The sequence below is a fragment of the Gorilla gorilla genome, chromosome 6 (genome assembly GCF_029281585.2).
Source record: "Gorilla gorilla gorilla isolate KB3781 chromosome 6, NHGRI_mGorGor1-v2.1_pri, whole genome shotgun sequence".
Classification (NCBI taxonomy): domain Eukaryota; kingdom Metazoa; phylum Chordata; class Mammalia; order Primates; family Hominidae; genus Gorilla; species Gorilla gorilla.
Window position 1 is genome coordinate 152,875,963 of NC_073230.2, and position 23,579 is coordinate 152,899,541.

A 23,579-nucleotide genomic window follows, 5' to 3' on the forward strand; every position below is an offset into this window, starting at 1 on the left:
TAAAGATGTATATTAAAGCAACAAAATTATAAATTTGGGTGCAGAATGAAAGTCTAGAGTATTGGTATGCAATGAAAGTTAACTTGTTATCAGCTTAAAATAGTCTATTATAAGTATGAGAGATTTTTAATGTAACCCCAATACTAACCACAAAGAAAAAATTACAACAGATATACAAATGAGAAAGAGAAAGGAATCAAAGCTTGACACAACAAATACCCTAATCAAGCCACAGAGATAAACATGAGAGAGGAAGAAAGGAACAAAGGATAAACAAAACAACCAGAAAATAATGAGCAAAATGGCAGAAGTCCTTACCTATCAATAATAACTTTGAATGTAAATGAAATAAATTCCCAATTAAAACATACACCGTGGCTGAATGGATTAAATTAAAAAAAAAAAAACAAGATTCAGCAACATGCTGCCTACCAGATACTCACTTCACCTATAAGGCCACACATAGACTGAAGCGAAAGAATAGAAAATGAAATTCTGTGAAAATGGAAACCAAAACAAAGCAGGGGTAGTAATACTTACATCAGACAAAATAGACTTTAAGTAAAAAACTGTCAAAAGAGAAAAGAAGGTCATTATATAAAGAAATCAATTCAGCAGAAGGTTAGGACAGTTGTCAGTATATGAGCACACAACACCAGAGCACCCAATATATAGAGTAAATATATAAAGCAAATATTATGAGATCTAAAGGGAAAGAAAAATTAAATAAAAAAGGACTTTAGCACCCTCTTTCAGCAATGGATAGATCATCTAGATAGAAAATCAACAAAGAATTATCAGATTTAAATTACATTCTAGACCAAAGAGCCCCAGCAGATATTTATAAAACATTCCCCTCGATAACTACAGAATGTACATTTTGCTCAACAGCACATGGAACTTTTCTCCAGGATAGAATATATGTTAGTCCACAAAACATATCTCAAGCAATTAAAAAAATCAAAATCTTATCAAGTATCTTCTCTTACCACAATGCAATAAAAACTAGAAATGAATACCAAGAGGAACTATGGAACATATACAAATATGTGAAAACTAAAAACAAGTTTTTGCACAACCAGGGCATCAATAAAGAAATTAAAAAGAAAATTTAAAAATTCCTTGAGACAAATAAAAGGAAACATAATGTACCAAAACCTATGGGATACAGCAAAAGCTATTCTAAGAGGGAGTTTATAGCAATAGATCCCTACATCAAAAAAGTATAAGAATCTTATATAAAAACTTTACATGGCACCTCAAGGAATGAGAAAAACGAGGGCCAGCTGAACCCTAAACTACTAGAAGAGAAGACTGATAAAGATCAAGCAGAAATAAGTGAAATAGAGCCTGAAAATAATATAAAAATCAGTAGAACAAAAAGTTGGTCCTTTGAAAGATAAACAAATGTTTTAGCTAGACTAACAAAAAAGAGAAGACTCAAGTAAATATAATCAGAGCTAAAAAAGGAGATGCCACAGAAATACAAAGGATCATAAAAGACTTTTATGAGCAATTATATGCCAATAAACTGGAAAACCTAAAAGAAAGAAAGAAATTCCTGGACACGTGCAACCTACCAAAATTGAACTACTATGAAGAAATAAAATACCTACACAGGCCAATAATGTGTAACAACAATGAATCAGTAATAATAAGTCTCCCATCAAAGAAAAGCCCAGGAACTGATGACTTTACTGCTAAGTTCTACCAAACATGTAAATAATAATATCACTTCTTTTCAAACTATTCTAAAAAGTTGAAGAGGTGGAAATTCTTCCACACTCATTCTATGAGGCCAACATTATCAAAACCAGACAAGGATAACTTGATAAAAAGAAAACTACAGGCCAATCTCCTTTATCAACATAGATGCAAAAATCTTTAACAAAATATAAGTGAAACAAATTCAACAGCATATTGAAAAAATAATTCACCACAATCAAGTGAGATTCATCCCAGGGATGCAAGGATGGTTCAACATATGTAAATCAATAAATGTGATACATCACATTAACAGAATGAAGGACAAAAATGACATAATCATTTTAATAGACAAAGAAAAAAATTTGATAAAATTTAACATCCCTTCATGATAAAAATTCTCAGCAAATGAGATATAGAAGTAATATACCTCAACACAATAAAGGCCATAAATGAGAAGCTCATAGATAACATCATACTGAAAAAGTTGAAAGCTATTCCTCTATGATCTGCAACAAGACAAGGATGCCGCATTTATCACTTTTGTTGAACATACTACTGGAAATCCAAGCCAGAGCAATTAGGCAAGAGAAATGAAAGGCATCCAAATAGGAAAGGGGGAAGTCAAATTGTCCTTGTTTGCAGATGACATTATCTTATATATAGAAAATCCTAAAGATTCCACAAAAAACTGTTAGAATAAATAAATTCAATAAAGTTGCAGGATACAAACTCAACATGCAAAAATCAGTAGTGTTTCTATATGCCAGTAGCAAGCTACCTAAAAAAAGATATCAAGAAAGCAATCCACTGACAATAGCTATACAATAAATACCCAGGAATATAGTTAACAAAGGAGGTGAAACATCTTGAGTGGAAACTATAAAATACAGATAAAATAAATTGAAGAGGACACAAATAAATAGAAAGATAATAATGAATTGAAAAAATCAATATTGTCAAAATGTCCATATTATCCAAAGCAATTTACTAATTCAATGCAATCCCTATTCTTCACAGAAATAGAAAAAAAATCCTAAAACTTCTATGGAACCACAAAAGACCCCAAATAGCCAAAGTAATCCTTAGCAAAAATAAAGCTCGATGCATCACGCTACCTGACTTTAAAATATACTATAAAGCTATAGTAACCAAATCAACATGGTACTGGTATAAAAATAGACACATAGATAACTGAAACAGAATACAGAACAGAAATAAATCCATGCACTTACAGCCAACTGATTTTCAACAAAAGTGTCAGCAACATGCATTAGGAAAAGGAGAGGCTTTTCAATAGATGGCACTGGGAAAACTGAATATCCACATGTAGAAGAATAAAATTAGACCCCTGTCTCTTACCATATGTAAAAATCAGTTCAAAATTGATTAAAAACTTTAATGTAAGACCTGAAACTGTAAGCATACTAGAAGAAAACATGGGAGAAACAATTCATGACATTGGTCTCAGCAAGAATTTTTTGAATAAGACCTCAAAAGCATACAACAAAAGCAAATATAGAGAAATAGTACTATATTAAACTAAAATGCTTCTGTATAGCAAAGGAAACAGATTGAAGTTAACTTAAGGAATGGGAGAAAACATATGCAAACTATGCATCTGACAAGGGGTTAAAGCCTAGAATATATAGAAAAATAACTCAATAGCAGAAAAATAAATAATTCCATTTAAAGATGGGCAAAATATCTAAATAGACATTTCTCTAAAGAAGACATACTAATGCTTAGTATCACTAATCATCAGGGAAATGCAAATGAAACCATAATGACATATCACCTCGGTCCAGTTAGAATGGCTATTATCAAAAAGACAAAAAATAACAAATGTTGGGGTAGATGTGAAGAAAGAGGAAGTCTTATATGCTGTTGTAAATTAGTCCAGCAATGATGGAAAACAGAATGAAGGTTCCTAAAAAAGTTAAAAAATAGAAGTACCATATGATCCAGAATCTCACTACTGAGTATATATCCAAAGGAAATAAAATCAGTTATGTGGAAGAGATATCTGCATTCCCATGTTTATTGCAGCATTATTCACAGTAGCTGCATGGAATCAACCTAAGTGTCCATCAGTGGACGAATGGATAAAGAAAATGTGGTGTATATATACAGTGGAATACTATTCAACCATAAAAAGAAATTTTGTCATTTGTGGCAACGTAATTGGGCCCAGAGGACATTATGTTAAGTAAAATAAGCCAGGCATGTAAAGACGAATACTGTACAATCTCACACAAAAGTGGATTCTATAATTTAAGAAGTTGATTTAATAGCAGCAGAGTGTAGAATAGTGGTTACCAGAGGCTTGGGAGGGTAGTGGGGCAGGGGAGATGGGGATAGACTGGTCAACAGGTACAAAGGTTCAGTTAGATAGGAATAAGTTCTGGTGTTCTATTGCACAGTAGGGTGACTATAGTTAACAATATTATATTGTATATTTCAAAATAGCTAGAAGAGAGGATTCTGAATGTTCTTACCACAAAGGGATGATAAATGTTTGAGGTGAAAAATATGCTAAATACCCTGATTTGATCATCACAAAATATATATGTGTATCAAAACATCACACTATACCCTATAAATATGTACAATTATTATGAGTCAATTAAAAGTAAAATAAAACTTAAAAAAAAGAAACTTGGTGGCCTAAAGATTTCCACTAGATAGTGGGCTGTTTCTCCCAAGTACAGGGTTAAAAATAGCTGAAAAGAGGTTACCATGTTCAGGGAAAGTAGCAAAGAGTACACCAGGGAGACTGACAGGTGGACAGAAATGCTCTGACACCAGCTGGCCTCATGTAAGACTAAAACTTATTAAAGCTGTCAAATGAAGGGGAGTGCAGGAAAGCTTAGGGCCCTGGATGGTCCTTCTTGAAATGTTTCCCAGAACAGAGGCAAACATCAAAGGCCTTCTTGGAAAAGAATGAAGTTGGCAAACTTCATTCAATGCTGTATTGGACATTCCTTCATTCAACAAATATTAAAACCCACTAGATGGTAAGCTTACTCAGCAGACATGGTGAGATCAGCAGTAGGCTTTGTTTTTTGTGGAACACCTGTACAAACAAAAGAATGTGAAGTGTGTTTTAATAACTGGAAGATACTTAATCTGGTTGGAAATAGAGACTTGTGGGGAGATATCATGAGCCTGGACACATCAAGTGGACCTAGATACTTGAGGACCTTGAAAACCATTTTAAAGGCTTTAGCTGGGTTGCATCTTAATCAATGTGAAGTCACTGGAAGATTTTTATTTGGGTTTATTAAAAATTTTTTCAAAGTAATACATGCACAAGGTAAAAAATTAAATAGTACAGAAGGACTTAAAATGAAAAACACAGTTTCCCATCCCACCCTTTTTAAATCTAAATCCCATTCCCTAGAGGTAATGCTTTTAACAATATTTATTTTAGATCGTCTGGTAACTAACTTTCTAACTTTAAATAATATGTTTGAGCAATAATTTCTTGACTTACTGACTTTACAACATCTTTAATAATTCCCCATTACAAAAGATAAGGATTTAACTTACACTATCTCCACTTTCCTTTGTCCATCTCTCTCCAAATGTCTGAAAGTTACATCACTTTTTAATACATCTATTGGTTTGATTTTATAGCTTTGAACAATACACTAATCCTCTAGTTCTTGTTCCATTAACTGAAGATCTTTGCATCCCCACTTTGAATATATAAGTATCTCTACCTTTGATTCCACCTCTCTTCCTCTAATTCTCAATCTCTGCTTTCTTTCCCTTTGTCAGCATTAATTACTTTCAACTTCAGTTCTGAATAAAAAATGAAACCTTTCACACTTTGTTAATAGGCTGATCTGAACACTGAATACTAATAAATGATATCCACATTATTTTGGCTATTTAAATACTTCTTACCGGGAGCTTAGTATAAGCTAGGATATTTTCTTCCCTACACACCAAATATCATCACGCCTGTGCCATAGAAAAGGAAATGTACCTATCAAGCCTCTTCTTATTCTTCATGAATAACTCAAAATCATGCCTCATTTTATTTTGCTCTATAATTGGACCTGAATTTTTTGACATATTGTTGATTTGTCTTTCTTTTTTCTTGACTAATCTTCTTAAGCATCCCAGCTCTTCAATGATACTATCTATGGCACTGAATGCACATTCTTCCCAGAAAGCCCAAGACAGTGTGCTCTCATCTGAAATTAGTCTGCTGGATAGCTGTCACTCTAGGGTGAGATATCCTTTTGGATAACTGTCACTCTAGAATGAGACATCCTAAGTAAGGTCCACTGTTTTATGGATCCCATTTCTTCTTCTTTCCTGGTTTTCATCCTCATTTTGCTGGAGAACTTCCTCAAGATACTTCCTCAGTAAGGGTGCAAAGGAGGGAGACTTTCTGAAAATTTGCCTGTCAGAAAATGTCTTCACTTTGATATTCTTCTTGACAGTTTGCCTTACTATGAAATTCTAGGTACAAAAAATTTCCATAAGCTCTGAAGATGTTGATCCATTGACTTCTGGCATTCAGTGTTGCTGATGACAAATCTGTTAGCAGTCTATTTCTCATCCATTTTTGTGTTGAGCTAATCGTGATGACCTCATTTGTTTTCTCCCTGGCCACTTTAATATCTTCCTTCTATCCTTAATATTCCAAAATTTTACAATATTGTGTCTAGATGCAGATTGTATTGGGCCCTCTCAATCTGGAGACTTAGCTTGCTCTGTTCTTCAATTCTTTTTCTTTTTATTTCTTCACCTACACTGTCTCTGTTCTCTCTTCCAGGAACTCCTAACATTACATATTGATTGTCTATGTCTTTTTTCTTTCTTTATATTTTTCTATCTATTTCTTTTTGCTCTTTATCTGGAGAGATTCCTTCAACTTTATTTTCCAGACTGTATACCAAATACTTTTAGCAGTCTTATTTTATTTTCAAAGAGATCTTCTTATTCTCAGTCTTCTCTTTCTTTTCTTGCTTTTTAAGAGACAGGGTCTCACTCTGTTCCCCAGGCTGGAGTGCAGTGGCACCATCATGGCTCACTGAAGCCTTGAACTCCTGGGCTCAAGTGATCTTTCCACCTCAGCCTCCCAAGTAGCTAGGACCACAGGCACATGCCACCATGCTTGGCTAATTTTTAAAAATTATTTTGTAGAGACGGGATGTTGCCATCTTGCCTAGGCTGGTCTCGAACTCCTGAGTTTTCCGTTTCTTTGTAGTATCCTGTTTTTCATCTTAAATACACCTCAAATCTCTCTGGAGATGGAATTAAAATTAAGTTATTCTTTCCACATTGTCTTTGTTTCCCTCAGAGTTTGTCATATTTTCAAGGCCCCTAATTCTACCTCGTGACTTTTCTTATTCCTCTTCCCTCCCCATCACCCATGTCTGCGAATTTCTAACTCACCATTCCCATTTAAGAATCAACATAACTGTTAACTTGTATAACAGTTGGCATGGGTTTCCTCTGCTGTTGTACAGTTAGGTCTGTTTCTTCAGCAAACCTCTTCTATACCTGAAGACAATAGGCACTTGAGTAGGAGGTCTCAGCTGTCAGTAGAGAATTAGCTGACTGGCTGGGGGTAGGAGCACTTATTTCCACTAGAAGAGAAATTTTTTTCTGGAGCACCAACTCTTATCTCTCTGCAAGCAGCCTGTTCAATTCCTTTATACAAACAACAACAGCAACAATAACAAGAAATTTTTAACTGGTATCAATAGTGGAGACTGCCTGTGTTCTGTGCATAAGAGTTGGGGGAGAGTAGGAGAGGCTCAATCTTACGACTGGAGTAATTCTTCAGTAGACAAGCTTTTCAGGTGCGCAAGTCTCTTTGGGGTTATGTTGTTCAGATCAGCTTACATTTTATGTGAAAGGTTCTTCACTCTTTCATTATCATGCTTCATCCACTTTCTATCTTCCAGAAATATGCTGAGATCTTCTCCACTTATAACCAAATCCCTTCAGTTTTCTTTGCTGAGATGTGTCAATTCCTTTTTGCATTTCTTGACTTCAATTTCAGTGGGGCCTGGGGAGGGAGGGAAGGTAAACTTATGTTTAGTCCATTATCTCAAATTAGAAATTCCAGTGGAGGCTTTTAGACACGGAAGTAACATGGATAACTTTATATTTTAAATATATCCCCAGGATGTACTGCTAAAAATATATTAAAGAGGGCAAGAATGGATACACATATTCTCAAAGATGGAGGATCTAATTTCCTCTCTGAGAACATGCAGTGTTTGGGATCTCTGGGAGTCAGGCACTTCACTGAAATAGTCCATCATTCAAAATCCAACAAACTAGAGAACACTTTCATGGTACCCTAGAAAGAATAACTGAAATTTGAGTAATGCAGAACCTAAAAGATCTGGCTGATGCTAAAGGGCTCACTCCAGCACTATCTATTGGGAAGCACTTCAGGAGCCTACCTTAAATTCTTTGAATTGTCATTTGGGATAAACAAAATGATTTTTTGTTCTGATAAAAGTAGATGATGGGTAAGTATATGCAGCCAAACCTCTGGCAAGTAGGAACATAATGATCCTTTGGTTTGCTGGTCGGCTTCTTTATTTACCCATTGATGGGGTCACTCAAAGCACTGTAGTTATGAATGCCCATTCTGTAATCAGAATGCCTGAATTCAAATCCCAGATCAACCACTTATTAGCAATATAGCCTTAGATAATTTACCTTATCTTCCTTAAATTCAGTTCTCTCGTTCATAAAATAAAATGGGAGTGATAATGGTTGCCATGTCATGAGATTATTGTGAAGATTAAATGAAACAATCTATAGAAAGGAATCACTACAATAACTGGTACACACCCAATAATTGATAACAATTATTTTAAATGTTGAACAAATATCCAATGTCTCATGTTTAAAGCACCTAGGCAATGGATATTTGTGCAATCAGGAGAAATAATCCTAGGACCGACAAATAACATGACAAAGAAATCTACTGGGAGGCCGAGATGGGTGGATCACCTAGGCCAGGAGTTCGAGACCAGCCTGGCCAACATGGCAAAACCCCATCTCTACTAAAAATACAAAAAATTAGCTGGGTGTGGTGGTGGGCACCTGTAAGCCCAGCTACTTGTGATGCTGAGGCAGGAGAATCGCTTGAACCTGGGAGGTAGAGTTGCAATGAGCCGAGACGGTGCCATTGCACTCCAGGCTGGGTGACAAGACTGATACGCTATCTCAAACAAACAAACAAAAATCCAAAGAAAAAACTCTATAGGTCAAATCTTACAGTCTACATATCTACCCAATTACCAATTAAGCAAATAAAATGATATATTAAAATAACTAAAATAAAAAGTGAGCTAAAGAAAAACTGGCTGGATGTATATGACATCAACCAAAAGGACCCAACTTTAGTTAAAACTATAAAGAAATAGGGGATTCTGAATAAAATTAAAAGGAAATAAGTTTGGGTCAACTCTATCCAATCATCTTGTTTTAGAGTAAAGTCGTCTATGTGTGTGGACTTCGTCTGCCAAACTGTTGAGTAACTCTTGACAGGCACTGTGTCTTGAATCTGTGTTACAGAAATAAAAACACTGTCATGAAACCAGATACCCTCTGTTTGCTAAGGACAAATGTCATTATGGAATTGATCTGGTTTCTTCAAGACATCTACTCTTGATTTAATCGAAGAAGGAATCGGATCTGTAAAATACAATTGGATGAGGAGATCCAAGGAAGAGCTCCAAATTCACAATGAGGTTCTTATAAATAGCTTTACAAATCTAAGTTAAAAAGAAACTAAATTTTTTAGCTATTTAAAAAAAACCCATTGTGAATTTAGAGTTCTTCCTTTAGATTCATAAGGCAACATAGCAGAATCCTTTCAGAAGTTGCTGTATAAAGTGCAAGATGGGCTAGGATTAACTACAACTGCCTCTGTAAATATCATCTAAAAATAAAGTCTAGCTCATAAAGAGTATTGAGTCAATTAGATAATAATAATGGCAGCAGACATTTTCTCAACACCTACTACCTGCCAGGGACGGTTCTCATTGCTTTTTAAAGGTATTATAAAATGTAATCCTCACAATAATCCTATGAGATAGATCCTATTTTATAGATGAGAAAACTAAATCACAGAGAAGTTAAGGAAATTGCCAGGGTTATACAACTCATAGGTGAAAGAACCAGGATTTGAACACAGGGAAGCTACTTGTAGAAAGAGTTATCCTAACCTCTAAATTCTGGAGACAGGATGGAAAGTAGTAAGCTCATTATCCTGTGGACCAGCATAAAATAGAAAATCCCCTTAGATGACATGCTCTGCAGACCTCACAAGCCTCTTCAGAATTTATCACTCTGAACCTCCACGACAACCCTGTGAACTGGGAATTTTTATCCCCATTTTACACACAGGAAATGCGAGTACCAAGTTGAAATGACTTTCCCGAGAGCTAACCCTACCTAGTTCTGGGCTCTTCCCACTATACCAGAATGCTTGTCTACTTTGAAAACTGCTCAAGTCACAAAATATATGAGTCCATCCAAGAGCTATCTGGGTCTCATGGTAAATTTGTGTTCCAGTTGAGTTTTATGGTCAAGTTTTTGGAACAACTGATCAAAAACAAAAGCCCAAAGGGAGTCTTCAGGATGCCAACATGAGAACTACCCCCTCTGGGCTATGACCTATGATGGTGAATCCAGGGCTGATATAGAAGCAGGTGCCGAAGCTCTTGGAAATGGGCCAGTGCAGGGTCAGGAGGGAATGTGACAGCTGAAAGCAGAGGAACAAGATGCAGAAACAGAAGCCCTTGCACCTGAGAAATTCTGATTCCACTTTTGGCTGTGTTCTGAACCCACTTCCTAGAGACAGAAGTCGGTAATAAGGTGTAGGGCAATGAACTAAGAGGACAAGGCCAGACCCTGGGAGGCAGAGGTAGAGGAGTGAATCCCCACCTCTGCCTACCTCCCCAAACCTCTCTACCTGCCACCTCGATGGGCACTCCTTACATCTGTGTGAGGAGGTACAATTTCATAATATTTTCCTTCCATTCAGGCAGATAGGCCAGGCTGGTAGCCACTTCCTTCTGGATGGGCCAGGCCCAGGCCTCAAAGAACGGAGCCAGGTTCTTCTGCACTTGGTGGGAGAACATCTTGACCCACAGATTCATTTTGTCAACATTTTCTGTGGGCAAGTTGGTCTGGTTCCTGTACTCGGTGAAGAGACGGATGAATGGCTCCCAACCAAAGGCTTCCTGGAGCTGGAAAGAGAAAGAAAAATACAGATCGGATTTGGAAATAAAAAAGGATCCAAGGATCCACTATAATAAGTGAACTTAGTATATGTAACCCCTTACCCATCAGCTTCATGTCTATCACCGACCTGCTCTCCTCCATTTTGCCTCCTGGCCTCATGCCCTGCTCTTCCACATTCTAATCTTAGGAAGGGCCTTGGGACCAGCACGGTGCTCAACACCAAGTGGATACTAAATCAGTGAGGGCCATGGTAACAACTGCAATGATTAATATCAGTATTTTCTACCAGTATCATTATCCACATATCCCACTAGATCATGCAAATAGAGATAGGATATTACACAAGGATTTAAAATTGGCAGAATTGGAAAAATCCTCTTCTCAAGAGTTGAAAAGTGAAACCTCAACAATAGGGAAACTTCCACCTCATTCTGGCACAAAGAAATCCTCATTAATCATAGATCTTTGTCAATGTGCAAGGGTATTAAAATGGCTTTTGGGGAAAAAAAGTGAGTTGGATAGAAGTAGAAGACTGCAGATTGTCTGGGTAACTAGAATTAAGAATAAGTTGGAATTTTTGAAAAAGGCAGCCATCTTGAGGCTGTTGAGTTACAGAGCTTGAATTATGAAGCACTTGAGCAGTTCCCCAGACCAACTTCACATTTATTTCACCAATGAGAAACTTGGTGTTCCTGGGGCAAAGCAGCCATAACAAGGTTAAAGTGGAGCCTCCTTGGTTTTCCCATAATTCTCACGGCAGTGGGAATGAATAAAAGAGCCTCCAGCAGGTGGAAGAACCAGAATAGAGCATGCTTGGCCTGAGACTGAGTTCTGAAATTCAAGGTGATGAAACTCTCCAGTTTCATGCCAGGAACTGATCCAGGCATTGCAGGGAGGGAACTAGGCATTAAACAACTGGTCAAAGGCAAGGCCACCTCCTTGTCCAGGTCAGTGAGGACTCTTGGATTGCCTGCATAATGGGGACTCTGAGGCATGGCCAAGGCATAGTGAGAAGATGGTACGTTCATCTAAGGAAAAAAAAAATAAGTCATATCCTATGGATTATGTGTATGGTTGGGGGGAACTGGTTTTAGATAGCTATTAAGTAGGAGAGTTTGGCTTCAGTCTCAGGTATGTCTGGCTTTAAAGCCAGAGAGAGTGAATATATGTATAGTACTTTATTTGTCTCTACCATTTTTAACCTTTCTCAGTGCTTTCTATTTACTATCATATATCTCTATGGGGTGGAAGGTGAGGCTCAGGCAATGAAATCCACTTGAGGGTCATGCAAGGCGATGCACTAAGAGACATCATCAATACGACTGTCACAGTTGGACTTTGTCAGGGCCTCCCATATCCCAGTGTGGGAGACAGGGGCCATGGGTGGTCTTCTGGGCCACTAGAACATTATCCGATAGTTGCCCTGATGGTCCCCACAGTAGGGGTCCCCCATCACCCGCCAATCTTGCCCAGTACCTGTAAATACGTTTCCAGTGCGGTCCATGCATTCCAGTTTTTCACATTGGGACCCTTGCTCAGGTAGATTCTGACTCTCTTCTCCCGAACTGGGGGCCACAGAGCAATATTGGCACGGCTTCGAGGAATGCCCAAGACCGTCTCATGCACATACACACACCACAGGTTGCAGGTGGCCTCGGTGGTGTGTGGTGGGAACTCCCACTCCTGCCGCTGCTGGTTGCGGCCCAGCTCATGGACGGGGCCCCACAGCCCCTTGGTTCTGATGAGCTTCTCGTTGATGAGCTCCTGCACTGACTCCAGATGGCACATGATGGGGTACCCTGCATGCATCCAGCCTGGAAAATGCAGAAGGAGGGAAGAGAGAGTTAGGGTCCTCCCCATTTAACTCGTAATATTCTTCTATGTTTTGTGTGTGTTCCAAAACACTCAGTAACCCCAGCCAAATTCCAGCACACCATAATACTCAGAAAAGCAACCCAAACCAAGACCCTGCTAGGTGTTTCTTCTCCTCTTCTCATTCTGTAAGAATTCCTTCATCTCTACTCTGACCCAGAATAGTGTGGCTATGGAAGGAGATGCAGCTTATATATAAGGAGCCGTTCATGTTACCATTCAATTTTTCTATTTTGATGAGGATGCCTTGTCCATGTGAATCTGTGTCACTATAACCTTTTCTCAAAATTCAGAGCTCTTTAAGGGTAGCTCCTCTCTCATTGTTCAAATATGGAGTTGCCATATCAACACAAGTTTACAGTGAACATCCGTATAAGAAAGAAAGAAAATGAGGGTCCAGAGAAATTCCCATGGTTCTTTAATGTCTGTATATTTCCCTCACTTTTCATGTTCCTTGACCATAGGCAAAGATCGCTTTATTCAGTGTGTTCTTAAAGTTGTAAAATTCCCTTTTCCAACCCAACAACACTGACCTAGGTCACGGCCCTCTGCCATTTATACTGGCTTGAAGTCCCTGATGAATACCTGTGAAAGCTCAGGTGGCATTTCTTGATGTCCTTGACATGCTGACCTAAACGGTTTTATATACATATATATATTATATATATATATTATATATATATGTCATATATATATAATATATATATCCTTCCCATTTAAATAACAAGGATACATCTGTATGTCTTGCTAGCAAAATATGTTTCCCCTACTGGCTGCCCACTGCATGGCTGATGAAGGACAGGAAGGCGCTCAGAGGCAGCATGCACAGAGGGTTTGCTTGGAGCACCCACCCACTGAGATCTGCACGTCGGCAACAATCCTCTGAGGCAGGCGCAAAGGGAAGGGCTCAGCTCCCAGTCGTGCCACAGCCTGCATCACCTCATCCCAGAGGCGGAGCAGCGGCTCAGGGTTCTCCAGAGTACGAAGATTTGCGGTCGGCACGGTCAGAATGATGTTGTCCGTGGCCAGCTCTCCCCAGGGCCCTGGATTCTCCTGGATACACCTCTTCCACTCCTCCAGGGTGGTCTCCCCTAGGAAGAGAGACCATGGAGCTTGAAATCCTTTCCCAAATCCCTTAAATTACAACATACAACTTAGACTCCAGGAAGAGAACAACAAAATCATGAACTGCCATATCCCTCCTCTTTTTTAAAAAATGTAAAGTTCCAGGATACATGTGCAGGACGTGCAGGTTTGTTCCATAGGTAAACATGTGTGATGGTGGTTTGCTGCACCCATCAACCCATCACCTAGGTATTAAGCCCAGCATGCATTAGCTATTTATCCTGATGGTCTCCCTCCATCCACCCCCGCCACCCACCCCACTGACAGGCCCCAATGTGTGTTGTTCCCCTCCCTGTGTCCATGTGTTCTTATTGTTCAGCTCCCACTTACAAGTGAGAACACGTGGTGTTTGGTTTTCTGTTCCTGCGTTAGTTTGCTGAGGCTATATCCCTTTTCTCTATCCTTCTATGAAGTCTCCAAGGATGTGGTTTGGTCTTTATCTGTACAACCCCAAAGCTGAATCTAAGGAAGCTGACCCTTATTCCTCTGTTAGCCCATGTCTCTCTCCTTCTGCACCAAACAGACTCTAGTCACCTCCTGGACTCCCATGCTCTCTGGAATCCTCATCTCAGTTCTTCCCCTTCCCTCAGGGGCACCCAGAGCTCCCACTCACCCAGCTTGTAGTATGGAGCATGCACAGCCCCCTTCACGGTGACAGGCACAGAACCCAGTTTGCTGTTCTGAGGCACAATTATATAGAGGAGTCCACCCCAGAGGCACGTGATCGATTTTGTGGGTTTGTCCAAGCAGCACCGGTTAATTACGAGTGGGCCTCGGAAAAGCTTGCTGGCCCTGGTCAGGTCATCTGTGTGGCAGCCAATCTGTATCTGGAGCAGAAAGATCCCCCCCTCAAGGAGTCACCATGGGGCACGAGTGGGTGGAAGAAGAGAGCCCAGCAAGGGACTCAGGATGGGTCATTTAGCCATGAACCCAAGCGAGCCCAGCCTTCCCACCACAGATGAACCATGTGTGATACCCCAAGAAACTGTAGCATTCCTTGGGGCATATGGACTGAAGTATATATAAATATTTTCCCAAAGCATTCAAACAGCTCCATAATGGGTCATGTTAGATAGACATTAATGTGAGAAGTGCCAGGTGTAACCTGTAAGGCCAATTCTGAGGAGGGCTGACTCCCACGCCCAGTCTCCTGGTGTTGCTAACAAATAGAACACTTGATCGCCTATCTCATGGTGGTGATTCTGGCATTTGGAATGGGGCAGAGGGAACCCTGCCTTTTGCTGATCAGAGAGAGGGCCCAGTGGGAGGTGGTGTGATCTGGCTAAGATAGTGGAGGGTTTCTCCAAGCCCTCTTCCTGGGCAGGTACTTGGTAGAGTCCTAGGATTCTTTTCCCTGGGTTTATGCTAATCAAGTTCCAGGATAGGTACAGGCACAGAATAGATGCTAACCATCACAGTGACCCCCAAGGGGGATAGGGAAGGACAGCAAACTAACTTTGCAAATGGGTTCTATGTGAAAGTGACAGAGGGAAGGTGAACTGGGCAATTGAGGAATGGTCTTGGATGTCATAGGGAAGAAGCTGAAGTCAGAAAGACCTTGTGCTACCATGGGAATGGATACGGAGATGAACAGTGAACTCAGATTTACTGAATGCCTACTCTGTGCTAGGTTACCTTCCATTTGATACCTCTTATTCCCTACTCTAGGACGTAAGTCAAAAGCACAAAACTTAAGAGCCAGAAATTAGTTAGGTTTGAGTCCTGGGCACTTATTTGTATTAGCTCTATACATTTCAATCGATCAATCAATCAATCAATCAATCAATCAATCAGCTTTTCTGCACCTTAGTTACTTCATCCTTAAAACAAGGGTAAAATCACCTGCTCTGTATTACCAACAGGGCTTTGTGAGAATCAAATAAGATACTGACTGTGCTAGGAAGAGCCTTTGGCTTCCATGTTACATGGTGAGGTGGGGCATGGCCTTACCTTCAGGTCGGCAGAGGCAGCAGCTTCAGGCAGTGAGACTTCTATAATTTGCCTTCCAGGTATGTAGAGCCCAGTACTCATCCAGCAATATCTGGTGCCTGCCAAAAGCAGGAGGGGTAGGCAGACTTTATCCCTCCTCCATGATGCCACCTCCACCCAGCATCACCAGAGACCCTTCGTAAGCACGTATCTTCCCCTACATGCTGCCTTGACTCAACTCTTCCAAACAGTACTTAAAATCGCAACCCTTATCTTCTTCAAAGTTCATGGTAAAAAATGGAGACCACCCTCTGGACATGATCGGGTCCCTGAAATGGACTGCTGATGTCAGCCTGTCCCCATTCCCCCATTCCCATAATACTGAGCTTCCAACCCTTGTTCCTTACCTGGATTGGTGCAGTTGACCTCGACGGTGATAGGAGATTCTGAGGGGCGCAGATAGGGGCTGCTGTACATATCTTCAATTTCTGGGACTAACAGAGAGAGGTCGCTTCCAGAGTGGGCCAGCCCTGTGGCCAGGGAAAGCATGGCACCTCTGCAGCAGTCATTGATAACAGGGTTCTCTCGGGTTGCTACTGGAAGCCGATATCGACTTAGCAGCTTCCTCAGGAGTCGATGCACAGACATGTAGGCAGGGATCTCTTCTGCGGGAATCTGCAGGAAAGCTGCACCATCTGGTCCCAGCTTTGCCAACCAGCCCTTTTCCACATTTCCTCTCTTCCTGCCCATTATAACCTGGAACTCGGCCAAGGTGGAGCGGAAGTGATAGGTCCTTATCCCTGCTTTAGGAGTACGAAAGGGCCCTGGATTGAGGCTTTGGCTTGTAATGCTGATGCCAAAGGGGTTGAGGAGGAGGTTTCCTGGGAATCGAGCCAAAGGGGACACTCCGGGGTTCTTGAAGGCCCACCACCAGGCTTGGGCTCCAACAAATAGCCCGCCACCCTCTGCTACAAACTCCTGCAGTTCCTTGACCCCCACTTCACTCACGGGTTCAAAGCAGTAGACACTTGCATCACTGGTCAGATTGGGCTCGATGCTGGTGTCTATGCCCCCCACTGCGAGGAGGCCACTCAGGGTTCTCAGCTCTGTCTGCACCACAATCTTGCCTCTGCGGCCCCCATCCAGCCAGCGGACAGCATTGAGCAGAAAGGGGCCCAGTTTACCAACAGTGAATAATACCTTATGGCCAGTCACAACCACCCGGCCCCGGCCATAGCGGGCAGCCGCTATAACACAGCCATGGTAGGAATCTAACCCTAGAGGAAAGGCTAAAGCCCCATGCACTAGCAGCTGGGATGGGAAACAATCCGAGTTGCTGATGTCCAGCTCTGAAATCCCATGCAGAAGCTCTTCTCTGTCCTCGGAGAGGTCATCTTCACAACTGCAAAAGACACATGCATTCTTTACTAGAGGTACAGTTCTATATAAAGCTGTTAGAACAGTGGATGGCATACAGTGAGCGCTATAGATGTGTTAGCTTTGCTAATATTGTTATTTTTAGTTCTTAGGGGAAAGTTGGGAGAACAAAATGGACAGCTCTGACCTCACTGGGTATGGAGACTTGTTGGAGGGGTGGCAGAGGGACTCAGCATTAATTCTGCTCTGCTCATTCTTAGAGCACAAATTCTTCAATGGAAATTGCAAAGGGAGCCCTGCTGTGTTTATCCAGTGCCATGTCTTAAATACTCCAGATTTAAGTTCATGGTTATTTCAACCCTCTAAACAATACATATAAAAAAATGGGAAATCATGTTTTTTTTTCCTTATAAGGAGTCTTATTTATAAATTGCAGGAAATTGCAGCTAATTTCCTACAAATAAAGTCTATGGAAGGACAAGTCAGTAGTGCTAGTGAAGAATCATTATTATCTCAAAAGGTGGGGTAGGGGAACTGACTGGCCTCAACTCTAGTGAGACCCTCTGGTTACCTGAGCCCAAGAGGACTTTACTGTCTGCATCTAGAACTCCACTTTTTCACTGCCTGCCCAACAGGAGTGATGCACATCCATGCTGTAAGGTTTTGCTCAGCACCATCTGTTTACTGTCTGTGGGTAATCCAGCCCTAGAAGCCCTCAAGATGCCCATAAATCCAAAATGAGATGGAACACTGGATAAGGTGGAGTTAAGGAATAGAGTGGCCTCTCTGAGCTTGAGATTCCAGAGTTGGTTCTGTCACTTTTGTTAGGTAAAGCATAGTAGGATGCAGCTACTATAGTATAGTAGGATGCAGCTGTAAGATAACACCAAAAAATAGGGGTCAGGTAGACAACAAATTTGCAGTGTTCGTGCTGTACTCTCTATGGCTGGCAGAGCTCTACTGATGGGAAAGCTATGGTCCTCTTAGCAAGTATAAACCTTTACTAAAGATAAAGCTACCACCATACTAATTGGCAGATGACTCTCTAACTCGGTAAAGAACTATCATTAACATCGTTCAACTATCTCTTCTTGCTCTGAATCGAGGCTTACCAAACAACTCTGTGATTGTAATACTGCTTTCCATGATCATCTGCCTAATGAGAGAAAGAAGTCACTGGCTAGGCCAACCAGAATAGTCTAGATTTGTAACATTTATTTATTTTATTCAAGCAACATTTTGGATAGTCTGTATTTAATTTGGTGACTCTAAAAATTTTTTTAAATTCATTTTTAATTGTAGTCCTTTAAACATGTATACAAAATTTAATGAAAAATGTGTTTTAGTTCTTATAATTAGAGTTCTGTTTATAATTTTTTTCTCTTCTATTTTTGATTTTTTAATTTAATGGGGGGGGGGGGGTCTCACTATGTTGCTCAGGTTGGTCTTGAACTCCTGGGCTCAAGCAATCCTCCTGCCTCGGCCTCCCAAAGTGCTGGGATTATAGGCCATGGCACCTGGCCTTGTTTACGAAGTTCATGCAATTATTTTTTTTTTAAGAGTAAAATCAGTGAAGAGGTGGGCTACTGTGCTGTAAGTGAATACATCAGCTTCAGGATTTCTACACGAGCCTACTGACAAGATGAGAGAAATTAAACCTGCAAAGCTGAGATTCAGACACTGAGTTATTAGAACTTCATCTGAACAATGAGACTACATGAGGTCTTGCTCAGTGCTTAGCCAGGGGGCACCCTCGGAGGCATCTGTCTATTAGTTCCAACAGCCATGATTTATATACAGTAGGGGCTAAGTAATTCTTTCATGTGTTGAAAAAATGAGTTGGATTTTACTTCTCTTCCTTACCCTCTTCTGAAGTGAAACAAAAGTTACTTAAAAAAATAAATCCTGGTGAAACCCTGTCTCTACAAAAATACAAAAATTAGCGGGGCATGATGGTGGGTGCCTATAATCCCAGCTATTCAGGAGGCTGAGGCAGGAGAATTGCTTGAACCTGGGAGGCAGAGGTTGCAGTGAGCTGAGATCATGCCAATGCACTCCAGCCTGGGCGACAGAGTGAAACTCAGTAAATCCATAATAGCATTGGATTTTGAGAAGGGTGCCATCAGCAAACTGGGATAGTGGGGACATTTATAAAAAATATAAATCAAATGGTATCTGATTGATTGGAAGGCCATGAGAACAGAAGAATCTAACTGCGTACATGTGAAGGAGATCAGGGGAACAAAGGACCAAAGATTATCATTTGTCCCAAGAAAATGCTCTGCAGTAACCAATAATGATCAACCTAGGATTTAAACGTAATTTAAAATTTAAATAGACAAGAACCACCAAATATCTGACGAAAATTAACAGCATGAAAGAGAAGCACCCAACTAAACTCCCAAGGGAACAACAGCAACAAATGGAGAAGAACGTTCTAAGTAGGTATCGCATATCATCAGAAAGTTCTAAGAAGATATATTACCTCTCTCTTGAAAAAATGGGACAGGCTACTCTAAAAGATTATTGATTAGGCTGGGCGTGGTGGCTCACACCTGTAATCCCAGCACTTTGGGAGGCCAAGGTGGGCGGATCACGAGGTCAGGAGATCGAGACCATCCTGGCTGACACTGTGAAACCCCATCTACTAAAAATACAAAAAATTAGCCAGGCGTGGTGGTGGGCGCCTGTAGTCCCAGCTACTCGGGAGGCTGAGGCAGCAGAATGGCATGAACCTGGGAGGTGGAGCTGGCAGTGAGCTGAGACTGCGCCACTGCACTCTAGCCTGGGCGACAGAGCGAGACTCTGTCTCAAACAAAAACAAAAACAAAAAAAGTCAAATAAATTGGAAAAGAGAATAAAACAATGGTGGTTACTAGGGATGAGGAGGGCAGGAAACAGGGAGAAGTACATCAAAGGGTGCAAATTTTCACTTAGGTAGAATGAATAAGTCTAGATAACCATGGATGGCATGAAGACTATCTTTAATAATGTATACTGAAATTTTGCTAAGAGAGTAGGATGCTTTTACCACACACATACTGAAGAGAAGTAACTAGGGAAGGTGATGGATATGTAAATTTGTTTGACTATAGTAACCATTTTGCTCTGTATATCAAAACTTATTGTAAACTTAAATATATACAGTAAAATAAATTAAAAATGGTAAGTGGGTTGATTTAAATATAAAAAAGAAAATAGCAAGTTTCAAAAATTTATGCATAGTATGCTATGTTTAATTTGTGAAATATCTGGAACAATATGTATCTATGCACATATACTTACATCAAAAACAAACAGAAAAAATAATCAAGAAACTAATGAAACTGGGTACCTACAGGGGTTAGTGGGAACAGATTACAAGTAGTAGGGAAGAGAATGAGACTTCTTTAATTGCAACCCATTTAAATGGTGTTGAAATTTCAAACATGACCATTTTAAACAATCATTCTTCATTGATGTGATAACATTCACAAAGTACATCTTGATGAGTTTTTGCTAACTTTATACATCTGAGTAACCACCACCACCACCACCACCACCACCACAGTGAAAATACACAACTTTTTTATCACCCTCAAAAGCTACCTTTTGCCCCAGCATGATCAATCCAGGTCCCACACACAACCACAGGCAACTACTGATGTGCTTTCTATCCATAAACATTAGATTTGTCTTTTCTAAAGCTTCATATAATGTAATCATAAAGTATGTACTCCTTTGAGTTTGGCTTCTTTCACTCAGAATAACTTTGTGAGAACCATCCATACTGTGGCACCTATCCGTAATGCATCCTCTTCTCCAGCTGTGTATTATGCCATTCTGGGGATAGGCCACACTTTGTTTATCCTGTCATCTGTTGATGGACATTTGGGTAGTCTTTGGTTTGGGCTTGCTGCCCTAAACATTAATGTACAAGTTTTTGTGTGGACATGTTTTCCTTTCTCTTGGATAAAGGGTGATGAAATGGCGAAATTGTATGTTAATTGTCAGTTAACTTTATAAGAAATTGCCAAACCGTCTTCCAAAGTGGTTTTGTCATTTTATATTCCCACTGGCAATGTATAAAACCACATTCTTGTCAGCAATTCATATAGCGAGTCTTTAATTTTAGCCATTTTTATGGGGCCATAGGGCATTTCATTGTGATTTTAGTTTTTTGCATTTCTCTGATGACTAATGATAGTGAGAATCATTTGGGCTTTTTGGCCTTTTATATTTTATCTTTTGTGAAGTGTGTTAAACTATTTTGGCTTAAAAAAAAAAAACTTGCAGAGTGTGGTATCTCATGCCTATAATCCCAGCACTTTGGGAGGCCAAGGCAGGACTGCTTGATCCCAGGAGTCTGAGAACAGCCTGGGCAACAATGGCAAGACTCCATCTCTACAAAAAATTTAAAAAATGGCCAGGTGTGGTGGCGTGCACCTGTAGTCCTGGCTACTCAGGAGGCTGAGGAGGAAGGATTGCTTGAGTGCCATGTTCGTGCCACTGTACTTCAGCCTGAGACAGAAAGGGAGACCCTGTCTCAAAAAACAAAACAAAAACAAAGAAACATGGGTGGTCTTATTATTGGAATATAAGAGTTCTCCATGTATTCTGAATGCAAGTCCATTGTCAGATATAAGTATTGCAAATATTTTTTTTCCAGTCTATGGCTTGCCTTTTTGTTTCCTTAATACTGTCTATTGAACTGCAGAGCTATTTACTTTTTAAAAATAAAGCTCAATTTATTAATCTTTTCCTTTTATGGTTCATGTACTTTTTGTGTCCTATGTAGGCAAAAATTGCAAAGGTCAAGGTCACAGATATTTTCTCCTATGCTTTCATTTAGAAGTTTTTAAAATTTAGCTTTTGCACTTAGGTCTAGATCTAATTTTAAATATTTGCTTTTATGGAGTAGGGAGAGGGTCACAATTCACCTTTTTTCCATAAGGGTATCCAGTTGTTCCAGAACCATATGTTGGAAAGACTGTAATTTCCTCATAGAATTACCTGAGCAACTCTGTCAAAAAACAATTTACCATAAATTTGTGGGTCTATCTCTAAACTATCTGGTCTGTTTCATTGATCTGCATGTCTATCTTTATGCCAATATCAAAGTGTTTTGACTACCTCATTTCTGTAAAAAGTCTTAAAACTAGCCTATGTTAGTTCCATTTCATTTGTATATTTTTAGAATCGGTTTGAACTATGGACTGCATTAAATCTGTAGGTTAATGGGGAAACTGACATCTTAAAATATCAAGTGTTCTGATCCATCAACATGGTATATTTCTCCATTTCTTTAGGTTTTATTTAATTTCTCTCAGAGATGTTTTGTAGTTTTCACCATACAGGTCTCATGACATATTTTGTTAAATTTAACACTTACTACTTCATAATTTGGGTTCTATTTTAAATGTTGTATTTTAAAATTGTAATTACCAATTGCTGGTTGCTAATATATTAAAAAAGTAATTGGTTTTTGTAAATTGAATTTTGTATCTTACAACCTTGTTAAAATTAATTATTATAGCTTTACTGTAGATATTTTAGGATTTTTTTTACATAGATGATCATGCTTTTTGCAAATACTTATAAAAATAAAATAATTCCATTCTAGGAAATGCTCTAACTTTATGTTTAAATGGAGCTTGTCATTTAAAAATCTTCTAAATGTGTAAAATACTTTTTTCTTTTAAATTTGTTTTCCGACACCAAGATTCAAACATTTCCTGTCTTTTGGCTCAGTGTTCTAGAAAAACAAAATACATATATATATATATATTTTTTAAATTTCCAATATCTATGCCTTATTTTCCTTGCCTTATTACACTGGGTAGGACCTGTAGCACAATGTTGAATAGAAGAGGTGAGAGCAGGTATTATTCCTTGTCTTGTTCTCAGTCTTAGGGGAAAATGTTCAGTATTCACCTTTAAGAATATTTTTAACTATATATTTTTCATAGACATTTTTATCAGGTTGAAGCAGTTCCTTTTTATTTCTCATTTGCTGAAATCTTATCATAATTTGGTATGATTTGGTATTGAATTTGGTCAATATTTTGTATGTGTATTATTGAATTATATGGTTTTTATTTTTCCTTTTTTTGGTTTTTTTTTTTTTTTTTTGAGACAGTCTCACTCTGTTGCCCAGGCTGTGTACAGAGGCACGGTCTCAGCTCACTGCAACCTCTGCCTCCCAGGTTCAAATGATTCTCATGCCTCAGCCTCCCCAGTAGCTCGGACTACAGGCACACAACACCATGCCCAGCTAACTTTTGTATTTTAATAGAGATAGCATTTCACCGTGGTGGTCAGGCTGGTCTCAAATCAAACTCCTGATCTGAAATGAT

At 39.5% G+C, this 23,579-nt stretch overlaps 1 protein-coding gene across 8 annotated transcripts in view; it reads right to left on the bottom strand.

Annotated features, from left to right (window-relative positions):
* Window positions 1–4,967: 4,967 nt before the first annotated feature.
* The window catches only part of TCAF1 (TRPM8 channel associated factor 1), a 51,541-nt gene continuing 32,929 nt past the window's right edge, over window positions 4,968–23,579 (bottom strand). For 7 of the 8 annotated variants that reach the window (XM_019031495.3, XM_019031493.3, XM_004046407.5 and 4 more), the window contains 7 exons: window positions 16,275–17,269; window positions 15,889–15,986; window positions 14,552–14,765; window positions 13,665–13,904; window positions 12,418–12,755; window positions 10,696–10,946; window positions 4,968–7,738 (listed from right to left, as the gene is read on the bottom strand). In XM_019031495.3, coding sequence (XP_018887040.2) covers window positions 7,729–7,738; window positions 10,696–10,946; window positions 12,418–12,755; window positions 13,665–13,904; window positions 14,552–14,765; window positions 15,889–15,986; window positions 16,275–17,269 — 2,146 coding nt within the window. In that variant the 3' untranslated portion in view covers window positions 4,968–7,728. Of the gene's footprint in view, window positions 7,739–10,669; window positions 10,947–12,417; window positions 12,756–13,664; window positions 13,905–14,551; window positions 14,766–15,888; window positions 15,987–16,274; window positions 17,270–23,579 lie in introns of all 8 variants that reach the window. The other variant, XM_019031496.4, reaches the window with a different exon arrangement.